General features: G+C 42.8%; 1 protein-coding gene across 3 annotated transcripts; it reads left to right on the top strand.

Annotated features, from left to right (window-relative positions):
- The first annotated feature begins 2,826 nt into the window (after window positions 1-2,826).
- Window positions 2,827-16,244, top strand: LOC139371338 (RNA binding motif protein 6). 3 transcript variants are annotated; one of them, XM_071111677.1, is made up of 21 exons: window positions 2,827-2,887; window positions 3,594-3,662; window positions 3,831-5,517; window positions 5,687-5,776; window positions 5,925-5,994; window positions 7,058-7,131; window positions 9,639-9,713; window positions 9,945-10,260; window positions 10,825-10,982; window positions 11,126-11,226; window positions 11,328-11,397; window positions 11,484-11,547; window positions 11,753-11,832; window positions 11,965-12,094; window positions 12,255-12,352; window positions 12,477-12,845; window positions 12,931-13,086; window positions 13,185-13,247; window positions 13,410-13,712; window positions 13,883-14,017; window positions 15,199-16,244. In XM_071111677.1, the coding sequence occupies exons 2-21, from the start codon at window positions 3,613-3,615 to the stop codon at window positions 15,289-15,291; spliced, it is 4,182 nt and encodes a 1,393-aa protein (XP_070967778.1). In that variant the 5' UTR covers window positions 2,827-2,887; window positions 3,594-3,612; the 3' UTR covers window positions 15,292-16,244. The 3 variants fall into 3 exon arrangements, with proteins under 3 accessions (XP_070967778.1, XP_070967779.1, XP_070967781.1); XM_071111678.1 differs by having other exon boundaries at window positions 2,851-2,887; window positions 13,413-13,712; window positions 15,199-16,238; XM_071111680.1 differs by having other exon boundaries at window positions 2,860-2,887; window positions 11,487-11,547.
- Window positions 16,245-16,534: the final 290 nt, after the last annotated feature.

Below are 16,534 nucleotides of genomic sequence, written 5' to 3'. Positions count from 1 at the left end.
AGTAATATTTTTGATGCACAATGTATATCAATGTATCATCCTCATTTCATTCCAGAAAAGTAATCCTGTCATCACATCCTGCATCGGGGATGCTGAAATTACACACAAAAAAAGTGAATTTTATTGCCTATGTAGCTAGTTAGCAAGCGAGTTATGTGGTTGTCTTTACTGGATGCACTGAGAAAGTTGACTAACGTTTGATATACTTAATTTTGAGACATGACTAAGTTAATATATAACATAAGTTATAAGATATATCAAATTGCATTAGTCACATGCGGCGAATACAGCTGAAATGCTTGCTTACGAGCCCCTAACCAATATAAGCCGTTTTCCATATGTTAATATAATAATATTCATCTGTGGTGTTTGGTTGTTACATTAGCTATCTAAGGTTACAGGTTTGTCACAAAACATGATATGCTAAGGCTGGTGGGTTAGCCTGGCTACAATTCAACGATGAGTCTTTTTTTGTTGTTTCCATTTACTCGTAGAATTTGATTTTTTTTCTGGCCTCCTGCTCCACTTCATCCAAGTGCCCCTTTCTCCACAGGGTAAAATAGTTTTGGTTGGCTTGCTATCTAGATTGTTACAGAAACTTGCGAGCAGGGATGGAAATGAATCTAGCCTGTTAGCCTAAGGCTACTATTTTGACTGGACAATTAGAAAAAGTGCAAAACTAGTGAAATTGTATCTTTTCATACATCCCATGGCACAGATTTTCAACCCGAATGTTACTGGCCTCGTAGAAATTGCTGTCTCCAAAAGCCCAACTGGCAAGTACCCAAAACCCTTAAATTCCATCCTTGTTTGCAAGCATCCAATTAGTATGAAAGGAGCAGCAACTAATGTCAAATGGCGCCAACTAACTTTACCTACGCTGTTCTTGCTCGAGAGCTTGCGTCGTTCGAACACCTTTGCTGAGCGAGTTTATCCAAGAAAAGTTAACATTTCTTGAGTTTATCTAGCGCATTGTTTTTTGTGTAAAGTTAATTTAATCCGTTTCCCAGCGCACTGATATACTTATCAATTCTAGCATTTATGTTTATGGTTTTGACCAATAATTTGGAAGGTTGCAAGTTCATATCCCTGAGCTGACAAGGTACAAATCTGTCGTTCTGCCCCTGAACAGGCAGTTAACCCACTGTTCCCAGGCCGTCATTGGAAATAAGAATTTGTTCTTAACTGACTTGCCTAGTTAAATAAAGGTTATACAATGTTACTCATTTCACAGTGGTGTGAAAGTCCTGCGATATGAGCTATGATGCTAATATTTCTCTAAACTATTCACAGTTGGATTCAGGATTTATGGACCCAAGATCCATAGGTAAGGCTGTGTATTGCGATATGAATGGTCATTAAACACAGTAGGCTGAATAATGACTTGATTTCAACACAGTTAAAGTCCTGCAATTAGAGCTACGTTGCCAATATTTGTGTGAACATTTCATGGATCATAGCCAATTCAATACATTCACAGTGCGATTTCAACGGATTGTTATTTTTTGGTAAAATTAAATAATTGTGTTTTGTTCAATTTATATAACAACATTCCAAACTTGTTAATTCTAGTCCAAATATGGCATGATTCGACTAGTTGTAGTAAATCAACAGAAGTCAATGGTGAATTAATTGACCAATAAATAAAAATTAGCTGAAATTGCTCTGTGGATGTATTAAACTTCAGAATTGCTTTGGTGTCATGAAGTCAAGGCCTGATATTGATCAACCAATGGTGTGTTAGATACCAGCCATGGACGTTTGACACCCCCTCATTTCCATATGGGATAAAGAAATACATGAATAAATATATACATTAATGAAAGTTTGAATAATTAGATAAAACATACATAATTAAAAACATACAGATATGTCGAGAAAATACATTAATTTGAGTGAGTATTTTAGCTTTTTTTATGTGTGGATTTATTTATTATACTGAACAAATATATACACTCAACATGCAACAATTTCAAAGATTTTACTGAGTTACAGTTCATATTAAGAATTCAGTCAATTAAAATAGATTCATTAGGCCCTAATGTATGGATGTCACATGACTGGGAATACAGATATGCATCTGTTGGTCACAGATACCTTAAGAAAATGGTAGGGGCGTGGATCAGAAAACGAGTCAGTAGCTGGTGTGACCACCATTTGCCTCATGCAGCGCGACACCTCACCTCTCCATCACATAGAGTTGATCAGGCTGTTTATTGTGGCCTGTGGAATGTTGTCTACTCTTCAATTACTGTATGAAGTTGCTGGATATTTTTTTATTTAACCAGGCAAGTCAGTTAAGAACAAATTCTTATTTACAATGATGGCCTACCCCAGCCAAACCCTATTTACAATGACGCTGGGGCAATTGTGCGGTGCCCTATGGGAGTCCCGGTCACAGCTGGTTGTGATACAGCCCAGGATCAAACCAGGGTCTGTAGTGACGCCTCTTGCACTCCGATGCAATGCCTTACACCGCTGCACCACTCAGGAGCCTGATATTGGTGGGAACTGGAACACGCTGTCATGTGAAATGTCTAGTGAGTATGCAGGCCATGGAAGAACTGTGACATTTTCAACTTCCAGGAATTATGTACAGAATGGCAAAACAATGGTGCTCAGGATCTCGTCACAGTATTTCTGTGCATTCAAATTGCCATCGATAAAAATGCAATTGTGTTCGTTGTCCATAGCTTATGCCTGCCCGTTATTTGACGCGTCAAACGGCGTTTCTTAGTATACTTGCTGCCATCAGTGGATACTGTAGTTTCCAGACTGTCAGAGGACTACAATTCCCACTTAAAAGTTACCCTCCCCGGAAATATCAGTTCCTTAAAATTTCCGGTCTCCATTTATTCCCCGATTGTTTCTCAGAAGAAATATCAAGGTGAGTCTCCCCTATGAAAATACGTAGAAATTAATGAAATATGATTATTTAACGCTCATATCAACATCTGGCGTAAAATAAAAATATTATATCGCGTATTCTTTGAAAACAGATGGGTACCTGCCAGTATATGAGCTCGCTCGTGGCTTGGAATACAAAGCCGATGGAGGCAGTTTAACGTTGGCGTTACTGTAGCTAGCTAGACATGGTTGCCAGCACGGATAACGTTAGTTAGCTAGATGAAACGTCGTCATTAACTGGCATTGCACGCCATCGTCTACCTTGCTTGTTTTTCATCAACATACTTGATAGCTAGCCAGACAGTAAGCTAACGTTAGCTAGTTTCAACTGATCAACAAATGGTGTGGTAAATATTGACTGAATGGAGCTAGCTACTATCTTACTCAATTTAGCTAGCTAACGTTAGTAGCACAAGTATTAGCCCTATCTTAATACCCATGTTACATATCTAGCTTGCTAACGACTCTATGCATTGGCACGACATACGAGGCTAAATAAAGATGGTGGTTGATGCAGACTATGGTATCAATACCATCTCGCTTTGTAGTAGCTACACTGTTTTTGTTTACTTACATTTTATGCTTATCGATCTCCCGACAGAAGGGGTATTTATACTGTGAAGGAAAAAATGCATTGGAGTTAAACTACTGTCTGGGATTTGACATTACATATTTGTGCTTGTCAGATAAGCTGGTTATTTGAAAATGATGTGGGACGGACCCAGGAGAGGACCACAAGGGGGCCCACCCTTTCGGTAAGCAGATGGTGGCAATGGCTGTATGCAAATAGAAAAACTATCTTGCAAGAGAAAGTTCATGATTTTACATTCTTATGGTGGTTACTTGATTTGAGAGCTCCTTAATTTAAAAATGTTTGTAAATGTTTAGAGCCCAAAGTATGAATTCTGACTTTTTTGTTCCAGTGGGGACAATCGTGGAGAAATGTTTGGGGGCCGAGATGGCCCTATGTCTGATTTCAGGGGTAGAGACGGAATGAACATGGGTCCCAGGGGACCACAGGATCGGGGGCCTCCTATGGATATGAGGAGGATGGACTGTCCACCTGATATGAGGGACCGTGATATGGAACCACATGACATACGAGGGAGAGGAGAACCACCTAGGGATTTCCTGGGGAGACCTGGAGAAGAGCCAGACTTCAGCCTCAGAAGGCAGTATGAAATGTCAATCAGGGACAAGCTGCTTAATGCAGCTGCTGGTGGTGGTTTCATGGGGCCTGGGCCAGGCATGGGAGGGAGAGGAATGAGGGGGAGAGGCATGGGAGGGAGAGGCATGCCTCCACGAGATCTACGAGAGCCAAATAACAGATTTATTGACATGAGAGACAGGGATATGTTCCGCAAGGATATGCCAGGCTTCAACAATCCAGACATGGATGGAAGGCGAGGAGGATTTCCCATGGAGCCTATGGGTAGAAATGAGGGGTTCAGAGACATGCGTGATAGGGACAGGCCACCCATAGACAGGCCCCCGATGGGCATGGATGACATTGATGGGTTTAATATGGACATGCCTCCACGAGACCGAGATCGAGACAGGGGAATGATGGACTTTGACAGGAGGGGTGCCCCTCCATTGAATCCAAGGAAAAGATTTGAGTCTGATACGGACTTCAGAAACCGCGTTGGACCTCCAGCTGAATTCAGAGGTAGGGATAGATCTCCCGTAAGATTTGCCGACAATGATGGGGCTCTAATGGATGTCAGGGGTAGGCCTGGCGGCCCTCCAGATCTTGGTGGCCCAAACAGACCCAAGTTTGTGGGTACAGATCCAGAAGGCACCCTTAGAGACAGAGAATTCCCAGAAATGGAAGAGGTGTCGCTTGCAGAGGAGTGGAAGAACCGTAAGAAGGAGAAGGACTCTCATCCATCCCCCATGACCAGAGGTCTTCCTCCTTTCTCCAAAGAGATGCAGGGACAGCGATTCCCTCCAGTGTCCAGAGAAGGCAGTCTTCTTGGAGAGCCGGCAAACTTTAAAGAAAGGAACATGCCGTCTACAGAATTCCCTGGGAAAAAAGACGGGCCTCCTTTTGACTTCCCTCGCCCCAACAGAGAAGCTCCACGTTCCCAGAACTGGGATAAAAAGCCACCCACAGATATCCCTGGCATGGATCTGCCACCTTTTGGCCGTAGAAGTCTTCAGGACCCTGCCTTTCCACCCATGGGTCCTGGGCTCCTGCCAAACATGCCGAACAGAGAGAATGACGGCAAGCGCTGGCCCGAACATGGGGATCCCAAGCAGAATCAAAATGCACCAAATCGAGTTGACAGGCCCCCATACCTCTTGGAGAAGGACAGACCCCCATACATCCTAGAGAAGACTCCACCAACTCCACTGGGCCATGGGCCAAACGATAAAACTCGTTTCAAAGGGCCGAAGGATGAATTGCTTGAACAAGGCCCAGATAGGGTTAAGCTGGTTCCAGGGCCAGACTTCCAAGGCAAAGACCAGGACTACAGGGACATTGATTACAGAACAGGTCCAGGGATAGTCTTTGACTACAAACATGAGGAGCTGCCAGGACCTGACAAAGTTCTAAAAGAATCCAAAGCAGTCCCGGCTCCAAAATTCAGTGACTCTGGTTCCCAGGTTAGTAAAGCAAATATTTAGACTAAACCCATTGAAAATGTAAATGTTTTTTATTTATTTAAATACAAATTCCATACAAATGTTATTGTACATCTGTTGGTGGTCCATTTTGTAATTTATATGAATTTCAATTGCTTTAACCTGTTTAAATTTGAACTGTCAACTAAAGGATCAGGATTACCGGAGTGCATCTGTGAAGGACAAGGTTACTCATACAATTTGCATCACTGGAATTCCTAAGACGGCCACAATGGAGCAGGTAGGAATCAAAACACAGACATTTAGCTTTTGACTTATACTTTTCTCATTGCACAAAATCATGCAGTTAGGTGATAGAAGTTTAGTTATATACCTATAGGTGTGTGTGTGTTAAGGTTAGAACCTAACAATATTTAATTATCTTTTAGATCCTTGGTGCCTTTGCAGTCCGCGATGGTGTCCCAATGCAGGGCATGAAAATCAAGAATGTTGTGCCAGGTGAGACCAAAGTCCCCGTGTGGACATGCTCAACTCGAACGATATCTCGAATCTCCTACGAATTGTTTCGCTGTTTCGCTATTCGAATCATACGCTCATATTCTTTTCAAAGTGTCTTTGTTGCCTCCGATGTTCTCGGTCTTGATGCAATCGCTCATCAGTTCAACAGCCAAGTTTTCTAAGTATGTAGCCATTAGTGTTTTTCATTCCTGACAATGTAGGAAGACTGTCCAAACATCCTTATTGCAGCAGTCTTTGACAGTGACTCTCAGTCACTAAAGTTCTTATGACATGCAATCTCTTATGTTGTTCACACCTTTTCCTTATACACCATTTTCTATTTTATTGAAACAAAAAAACTATCTGATTACGATAGAATATAGGCAGCAAGTTTATATTAGACTATGTAAGTACTTCAGGTTCTTGGTGTTGCTTTTCTCGTCATTCAGCTTAGACTAAAGTTTTCTCAATGATTTGATTGTAGGACTGCATCAGCCATCTACGTTACATTTTGGATCCCTGAGAAGCTACAATACCAAGTTTCTGAGTGACAAACTATTATGGCAGGTTTAAAATGCAGCAAGACAATCCATACTTTCTTTCATACAAAGTAGGCCTGTGCCTTAGTAGCACTTAAATCATACACAGTACACATATGCCTTAGTAGCACTTAGGTTATGCTATGCTTGCAGGAATTTACCTTAAGAGGGAAATTTGAAGTAAGCTGTAGTTGGTGTACTTGGGAGTATGTTTACAGACAACATTCAATCCATAGTTGAATCTGGAAAAGATGTTGGTACTGGCTTTTAATTAAGGACAACATTGCCAACTCAAATATTAAAGATAAATGACTAGAATGCATTTTGTGCTGCAAAGGTATGGAGAGATTGGCATACATGTCAAAAAATGAAGAATTAGGACAATGTTCAATTTCCCCCAATGTATTCATCGAAATGCTACACCATCACCACAAAAATGCTGAATGTGATCTCCTTTCGTGAACTGCTGTCCTTACTGGAATTGACTAACGCAAATCCATCTGTATTTCAAATGCTGTCCCCAGGTTACAGCTACGATACGGCCTATGTGGAGTTTTTAAACCTCGAGGATGCAGTCCACTTCATGGAATCCAACCAGGTGGCCCATCCTCATCTCTCTACATCGGCTGTGCCTTCGGGCAGGAAGAAGGCTTGGGCTGGGGGCGGGCATTTTAGAAGGGGGAGAGGTGGGAGCAGGGTTGGTTATTGTTTGGGATAATTTATGGGAGTTACTCCCTACCTGTGGGTGTGTGAATTGACATCGTTGGCGTATGTTCAAGGGGACTTCGCACAACAATAGCTTAATAATGAGGTCAAAGAGGAGGCGTGCTTCTGGTGATGCACTTGGCATTGAAAAGGAAAGAAAAAGAGAAACCACTTCGAACAACATTCTCCAGATTTGTTTGCTGTAATGTAATTCTCTTAAATCGGAATGAATTTTGAAATGAAAACAAAGAAAACCATCTCTGAGAGAAAAAAAATAACGTAGTCTCAAAACAATAAATGAGGTAAATGTTTGGATACATGGAATAAGAAATAAGGTACGTTGTATGTCTAAGCCCATAGGCATATTATCATAATGGGTCTTGTTCCTGGATTCTTGGTCCTCTGTCCATCCAGGTCTTAGTTGGATACTTTTTTTTACAGTGATATCTGTTCATTTTTAGATAGCAATGTCAGATCCTTCATGTTTTAGTCATTTTAACTTTGTTTTTATCAGGCTGGTAGTAGTAGCTATTGGTGTTATGGTTATTACCTGCAGAATAATATATTAAGGGTCCTAAGGTCTTTTCCAGATCAGACTACTCAGTTTAGATATAATATTAGCTTTGAATCATTTACATATTCCATTATAAAGTTATTTATGGAACTTGAAGCTCAATAGATTAAAACACACAAAAAAATGACTGCTGTTCTGGGATGGGTTGTGCTTACACGAGTAAGGCAGCCATTTCTGAGCTAGCGTTCAAGTCCGTATTAGTTTGTTTTTTTTCCTTTCAGCTTTACAGACTTTAAACGTACACGAAGTTGCTTTTAATTTTGGTGGTGGCCATTATCCTTTCAACGGTCCTTTGGTGGCAATATTGGAAAGTTGATCTGTTTACAGTTTGCTGTGACCCTTTTTCCTTTGACTTATTCCTTCTTGGCAATATCCTGCCGTCACCTTTGGCTATCCACAAGGCCAACTTTACCTGTGTCTTGGGGGTACTTACTAGATATGTTCTAGAATACTCTGTGACTGTTTGTCTTGAGGGTTTTACTCATTCGTTCATCTCAACAAAGTGGACAATGTTCGATTTCATTCATCTTTCTCTACACAGAGAGAGCTGTGCATCTACCATAGTAACTTTATTCCTTTGCATTGCTGAATGGATAGACTCCATCTCTAAATGCATCCTCCACATCAGATCCACTCTTGCCTGCTAAATACAAGCATACATCTTCTTGATGCCCATCCACTTGACAGCAGAGGAATATTTTCTCTTGACCACAGTTCTTGGCTCACTTTCTCCTTTTGTTGTGAGACCTTTCTATTGGTCCCATTGGTATAGAGCCATGTAAAGTTTAGCCATGGTAGCACAGGTGAATGTCAGTGGTGCACGCCATGGGTATAGATTTAGGGTATAGATAACTGATATTCTCCCAACCATATTGGCCTATTCTGCTTCCCATATTGAGGGAATCGTGATGCACTACATTCTTAAGCAACAGAACATCATATAGGCCAGCCATATCTGGCTCTGCTCAAGGCTGGAAAGAAGCAGAACCAGTGACAGGTGTTACATGTTCCTTTGATGTGTCTTCTATGTTAATTTACCCCATTGGGTAGCTGGTTGCTACAATGGTTTTGGGTCTACCATCCAATGGTTATGATTTAATTACCTAAGATATTGATTCTAGAAACATGCGCTTCCTCACAATTGTTTCATGTAGTCAGCTGTATCTTTACCCATCAACGACTACATAAAAGGTTTCAAATACACTGGTCTTGGTTCCTGGGTCTTACAATCCTAACCCTGTTAACGATACTGAACTCAGCAAGTATGGGTTATTGTAGATATAACTGCCACTCACCATTTTAGTTAAACTGGAGATGTTGAGTCTACCAACCTACAGCTTGCATGTCAAATCATGCAGTCATGTCAGTATGCAGATTAGTGTCATATACATTTACAGAGCACTGCCGACACAATGGTATATTGAATTTCATGTTGGATTAAGTACACATTTTAAGTACATATTTGAGCCCTATACTGTCAAGGAATATAGCTTTCTAGCTTTATCTAGTAAGACCACTAATATGAAATTCATAGTCTCCTCCCCAAAGTACTGTACATGAGAAAAGCTAGAATTTCCACCTCCTGGCAAACAGTAATGCTATAGCATGGAGGAAATACCTTGGAAGGTATTGGTCGATCTAAGTTCCATATCCCTGTCAGAACCATAATGGTCGTCCCCTTTACCCTCACCACAGAGGAGGACTAAACCTGCCACAGTGCATGATGGGAGTCTTATTCTCTTGGAACATTTAGAATTGAGTCACTTGGTTGGCAAGGAAGCAGATTCCTCAGTTTGAATCTAGCTCACTCTCTTCCTGTTTTTCAGGGATCCCTGAAGGTTGGCACTAAAACAGCTCTGATGCGATACGTCCAGCCGGACAGAAGTGGCAAGGAAGCTCTAGTAAGTGTTGGATATCACAGTTAGGGCCTTTTTGTAGTTGGAAGTGATTTATTCCCTTTACCTTTGTTCTTGTTTTAAGCATGCTAGTAGCATAGTTATTTTTCTTATTGGTAATGTCCACCCCAAGATTTGTATGCATGCTGGATTTGATTTGCCTGTGCTCCTTATGTTAAGCCATAGGTTGAGACAACCACCACTAAATAACTGATATGCCTTCTCTTGCTGCTTCAGGAACCAGGGCACAAGGCAGGCCCCCCGACCCAGGAACCCCTACTGCCATGCCCAGGCCAGCTCCTGGTCGACAAGGCCAAGAATGAGCACCACAGCCAGGATGTCTCCCAAGCCAAGACACCAGTTGACCCACTGTCCCAGCAGGGCTCATGGCAGCGCAGCTCGGACCTTACCCCAGAGGCCTGGCAGCAGCAGGTGGACCAGCAACTTAGACAGCAGGAGGCTGAGCAGCAGGCAGAGTCCTGGGCCAGCCGCAACCCTCCCCGCCAAGGCCCTGGCCCACATCAGATGGACCCCATCTTTAAGGAGAGCAAGAGTGAGTGAGCTGGGGCAATATTGCAATAGTTGGGAATTTAGAATTGGAATAGTCGGGGAGTAGGGAATTTAGAATGGGCATTGTTGGGGAATAGGGAATTTAGAATGGGAATTGTTGGGGAATAGGGAATTTAGAATGGGAATTGTTGGGGAATAGGGAATTTAGAATGGGAATTGTTGGGGAATAGGGAATTTAGAATGGGAATTGTTGGGGAATAGGGAATTTAGAATGGGAATTGTTGGGGAATAGGGAATTTAGAATGGGAATTATTGGGGAATAGGGAATTTAGAATGGGAATCGTTAGGGAATTTTGAATGGGAATCGTTAGGGAATTTAGAATGGGAATCGTTAGGGAATTTAGAATGGGAATCGTTAGGGAATTTAGAATGGGAATCCTTGGGGAATTTAGAATTGGAATAGTTGGGGAGTAGGGTATTTAGAAATGTAATCTTTGGGGAGTAGGGAACCCTAGTAAGGAGTTGATGGTGTGATTGTTTATTTAAAACATTTGTTTGTTTCTAAGGAAAGCCCAAGATCAGTGTGATTGTTTGTGTTTCCTCACAGCCATGATCATAAAGAATGTGAAGCCCACCACTACAGTGGAGACCATTCTGAAATCCCTGGACCCCTTCGCCTACCTTGATGAGAGGAACGTTCGTCTGGTCAGAGGAAAACCCCCGGGAGCCAAATGCTTTTGCTTCGTAGACATGGACTCCCATGAGGTATCACATAGCTGCCATTACATGTCAGTTGGCCACTTTGTCATGGTTTATTGCACCCCCATGTGTATGAATGTCTGAGAGTTGTACCCTGCTTAATGGATGTTATGTCTGGATGTCATGACGTGGCCTTTCTTCCATCCTAGCAAGTGACCCGTCTGGTAGAGCTCCTCACCAAGCCCAGGCCTCTCTCTATCGACGGGGTCAGGGTTTACGCTGAGGTTGCTAAGCCACTGAAGAACCAAAAGTGAGAGACACTTATATCATGTAAACAAGCTCTTCAGTGTAAGACCAGTGATGTTATTTTTTTTACCACTGATGATTTGATGGTTTCTATTCTCCTGGCAGCTACAGAAAAGAGTTTGATAAATCGAACACTTCTCTCCTGGGGTACCCACCTGAGGCCAGTATGACGGAGGTACGTTAGGTGTTTGGTATCATTTTTGGTTTTGTTGAGATAATGTGTTGGTTAGAAAACTGTGTTGTTTTGTACTCTAATCGCAGCAGCAGTACTATTCATCCCAACCTCCCAACCAACCACCAGGAGGCCCCCCACCTAACATGCAAGGTGAGACCTCTCTCATTAGTCAGTATCCCCATTCAAACACTATTCTCCCTGAAAATGTATGCCCTCCAGGATCTGTACATGAAGAGACAACAAATATTGCGTCGGCCTGTGGTTGTCTGTCTTTCAGATCAACATGCTTCAATCGTCAGGTCATGTTGAGTAGAGGATGAGCAGGAAGAAAATGATTTGTATTATTTTTACCTAGGCGATCATATGGGTGGACCGATAAGCTCAGACCCTCTCTCCAATTCATCTGTTTCGCACTTGAACACCAGCATGACTTCGGTAAGACACCATCAGACTATTATAAGACCTGATTATCCAAAAGTAAAGAAACATTGACAGTTTAAGCAGAGGAAATGCATGAGTGAGTGTGAAATGCCCTTCTAACCAATGCTTCCCTCTTCCACATCCTAGGGAGGTGGCTATGCTGAACCTCCACCAGTTGATCCCTACCACCAGGCTCTGGACCCCCAGGTCTCCTCTGCTGCAGCAGCAGGGGGGGTGGCAGCAACAGGAGATCATGGCACTGATGGCTACAGCTATGGTAAGGCCAAACAGTAGGCCAAGTGCACCCCTCAGACATCAGGGAATATGCCACTTCAGACGCTCTTGTGAATCTGTGGAAAGTATGTGAATAGACAGGAAATGAATCATTGTCATCTTGTCATACTCTTGTAACAGCTGTTTTTTTTTTATTTGTCCAGCTACTGAAACTCCAGACATGACGAACTACCTGTATGATGCCACGTCTGGGTTCTACTATGATCCCCAGACTACCCTGTACTATGACCCTGCCTCTAGGGTAAGAGTTCTACACAGTAGCTCATATGTGATACATTTTCTTCAAATTACCTTGGTGTGTCTGTGCTACTCTACGTCCTTCATGTCCAACGTGTGTGTGTGTGTGTGCGCGCATGTGTGTGCAGTATTTCTACAATGCCCAGACCCAGGAGTACCTGTACTGGGACAGTGTGTCCAAGACGTACATCCCCGTTCCCGGAGGACACTCTACAGACACCCAGCTCCCCATTGCCCAGTCTGGTGTTGCCTTGGCACCCGACGTACAGGCCATTCTGGCTAATCCAGCAGCAGACGCTCCGCTGGACATGAAGAGACCAGAGCCAACCCCTCACTTCGACCCTCCCCAGCTCCTGAACCCCACTCCTGCCCCTAACCCCAACCCTAACCCCGAGAGGAGAGAGGAGGAGGACACTACACCTCGCATAGACAAGAAAGACAACAAAGACAAACCAGGAGAGAAAGAGGAGAAACCCAGGAGCCTAGCCGCTTTCAAGGTTAACCCACAATATAGTCAAGTATAATGAAGCTAAAGGAACAATACACCACCTTATAGATGGTTAACACGCATGTCTGTCTCAGATCATGAAGGATATGGAGCGCTGGGCTAAGATCCAGAACCGTCAGAAGGACAGTGTTCGTGTTCCGTCCCCTGTACTCAAGGCCTCCGGTGGCGGGCTGGACGACAGGAAGTCCTCCAAGGCAGCTGACGCAGCCTTCACCATCTTCGAGAGGAAGGTGGGTACCGGGAGACTCTGTGACATGCATGCACTTTAATGCAATGGTGTGGAATTAAATCAGTTTTTTCGTTGTCCCTCTTCTGTTTCCCTGAACAGGGTGGAGACGACCTCTTCAAGAAGCCTATGGCTCCTCCCAAGAAAGAGGGGAAGGGCTCAAAGGTGAGATTGATTGATTGGTGAGGTCACTGTCAAAAGCCTACAATGTTTTGTTGTGTATGATCAGGGGGAAAGAAGGGATGAATTTGATTCCAATCTGTTATGTCGGGTGCCTTCCTCCCCGGTGACGTTGTTTCTGAACTTCCTGCTCCCCACCCTTCCCAGCAGTCCATTGGCTCTCTGGGCCTGCTGGCATCAGACTACGCAGCAACAGGCAGTGATGAGGAGGAGGAGGTGGTGCAGCATGAGGATCCTCAGGCCTCTAGGAGTCAGTCTCAGGAAAAGGAAGACAAGCTGACAGACTGGAAGAAGATGGCGTGCCTGCTGTGTAGGAGACAGTTCCCCAATAAGGACGGCCTGGTGCGCCACCAGCAGCTCTCAGACCTCCACAAGCAAAACATGGAGATCCACATGAAGATCAAGAGATCAAAGAAAGAGCTGGAGGCTTTGGAGAACCAGGAGAAAGAGGTCAGTGGAGGCTAGATTTACACATTTGATAAGTAGTCGTAAAGCAGCTTAATAGTCGTGAAAATTTTAGTTGCCTTAATCTCTCTCTAATCTCCGATTCAGCTATGTTCAGGAAGTATTGTTGAAATGTTATATGAACGATGTATTGATGTCTGTAATCTGTTCCATAGCTGAGTGCCAGGGAGTCCAACGGCTCCCCTGAACAGAAGAGAAGGAAACATCAACACCAGAATAGCTGGGTCGGTGGCTCCAGGGACATGCATAAAGGCAGCGAGAGGCCGGGGTTAGGTTCTGAGCCTGTTGAGGTACTATAACATCTTTCTTTTTCAGTCTGTTGTCAAGTTGGGTTTTTTGGTGATTTTAACTTTTTTTGTTTTATTTAAAGCTTGGTGGTCATTTTAACCCCAGTTTTTTTTTTTTTTTTTTTCATTTAAAACTTGGTGGTGATTTTAACCCCAGTTTTATTTATTTTTTTACCTCTACGGGATCGGTGTCCACCCCGCGGGACAGTTGAGCTAACGTGTGCTAATGTGATTAGCATGATTTTGTAAGTAACTGGAAAATTTCGCAGGACAAAGACATGCCTTATATGGGCAGAAAGCTTAAAATCTTGTTCATCTAACTGCCCTGTCCAATTTCACTATTACAGTGAAAAAAATACCATGCTATTGTTTGAGGAGAGTGCACAACACAACTTTTATCACGGCAACTGGTTTGATACCTCTAAAGTTAAATAATGTACTTCAGTGATTTGCTCTGATTTGTCATCCTGAGGGTCCCAGAGATAAAATGTAGCATAGTTTTGTTTGATAAAATCCATTTTTATATTCAAATGTAGGAGCTGGGTTCTACAGTTTGAACCCCTGCTGTGTCCCCCATCTAGATGTGTGAAGGTTAGTGTCTTTTCTGTAGGGAAGCTAATTATCCATCATTTATGACATTCCTGGGATTGTGTAAACTGATTTTTTTTTATTTCCACATCATTTTTGTATGTTCTCTTTAGTTATGAACTTGAAAATGTATCAGTTGACCATTTGGGCAGACTTAATACAACATTTTTAACTGTAATGCAATGGATCATTGGATCCGTCTAAAACTTTGCACATGCACTGCTAAATTGTGCCTAGACTCCTAAGTGATATAATGGCCTTTCTCTTGCATTTCAAAGTTGATGGGGGAGTGCATGTTTTTTTATTTTGTATTATCGTTTACCAGATCTAATGTTCTCTTTCATTAATTTCACATTTCCTCCAACTTCAAAGTGTTTTATTTGAAATGATATCAAGAATATGCATATCCTTGCTTCAGGTCCTGAGCTACAGGCAGTTAGATTTGGGTATGTCCTTTTAGGCAACAATTGGAGAGAGAAAAGGGTCCGACCATAACGAGGATCTATTAAAGCTAGTTGGTGATTTTAACCCGTTTTTCTTATTTAAAGCTTGGTGGTGATTTTAACCCTTTGTGCTTCCTATCTTATCTCCCACAGAGGAAGAAAAAGGAGTCTGTTGTCTGGAATCATGCCACCTATAAACAAGCGGTGCGCAAGGCCATGTTCGCACGCTTCAAAGAACTGGACTGACCTTTCCTCCTTTTCAGTTTATTAAACATTTTGCTAAATTGGGTGAGTCACTGAAGGCTTGTACGGAATGACACATTTACCCAAACGGTGCACAACGTTCTTCAACCGCCTTTGAGCTATGTTTGCTGTTGGTGGGTGTGACCTGATCAATATTGGCGTGACCTTTTGAAATCGGTAAACTAATGCAGTGCACCATACACAATTGCCCTCCGTACCACCATACTCAACATTCTTAATAACGACACCGTTTCCTTTGAATCAAACGTTGCACATCGTTCTGTTCTGCTTAACACACCCCACATCACCCGATCCCAACTGTGTCCCTGTGTTTGTATGAATGGGGAACATTGGTCGAATTAATGTGCCTGCCAAACCCTAGCGGATATTTTGGACTGAGCCCACCTCTTACTGTATCTGTGGGCCCACCTCACTGTACTACCAGCAATGCAATCTGTCCGTAGCCGTAGCTGTTGAGACAATGGAGCTGTAGGGAGACCGTTAGGGCCTCCACATTTCTGCAGTGTTCTCTATGCTTGTTGGGTGGGCCATTCACCCCCCCCCCCCCCCCAGTACTGACAGAGCCAGATGATCTGAGAGACTGGATTAATGTGAGCAAGATGGCAGGTGAGTGGGAGAAGAAGCAGTGGAGTTGGTGCTAAGTTGCTCTACAGACTCGACCCAAATAGCAAGCTGTCTTTGACCTCCTAATCAATCCTTTTATGGGATGTAGCTTTTTGTTTTGCCATGTGTTGTGTGTGGCTGACGTGTAGTGTTATTGCAGCCAGATCTGGCGTTGTAGAAAACTTGTTGTACGCCACCGGGCGGTTTCAGCTACACACGGTCATTTATTTTAACACAGCCTTTTTACATGGATTTATTCCTTTCCTTGTTTGATTTATACTCTGTATTGTGTGCGCACCTTTTTTTAAGTAAAATATCAAATCTACTTGAAATTGAGTCTGTGGTTTATTTCTGTGAAATGTGTGTGATATTAGTTTGGAAAGGTGTGCAATAATGGACTGTTTCTGTCAGACAAATGATGTTCAGCAACTCTCCATTGGGTGGCAGCAGTGTTCTTTTGAGATATGTAGTCACTGAACCTGAAATGTTACATCGTTACCCATTCAGACAATGCAATGAACTGGAATACGCCTATGATTTTTAATTAACATTTATTTAAAAAATATATATTTTTATGGAATTTGCACAATGGTCTTGCTCATTGGTCTTGGGTATTGTTGAC

This window comes from Oncorhynchus clarkii, chromosome 17, assembly GCF_045791955.1.
Source record: "Oncorhynchus clarkii lewisi isolate Uvic-CL-2024 chromosome 17, UVic_Ocla_1.0, whole genome shotgun sequence".
NCBI classification, from domain to species: Eukaryota; Metazoa; Chordata; class Actinopteri; order Salmoniformes; family Salmonidae; genus Oncorhynchus; species Oncorhynchus clarkii.
Note: the sequence above shows the minus strand (reverse complement) of the source record. Positions and strands in the feature narration are given on the sequence as shown.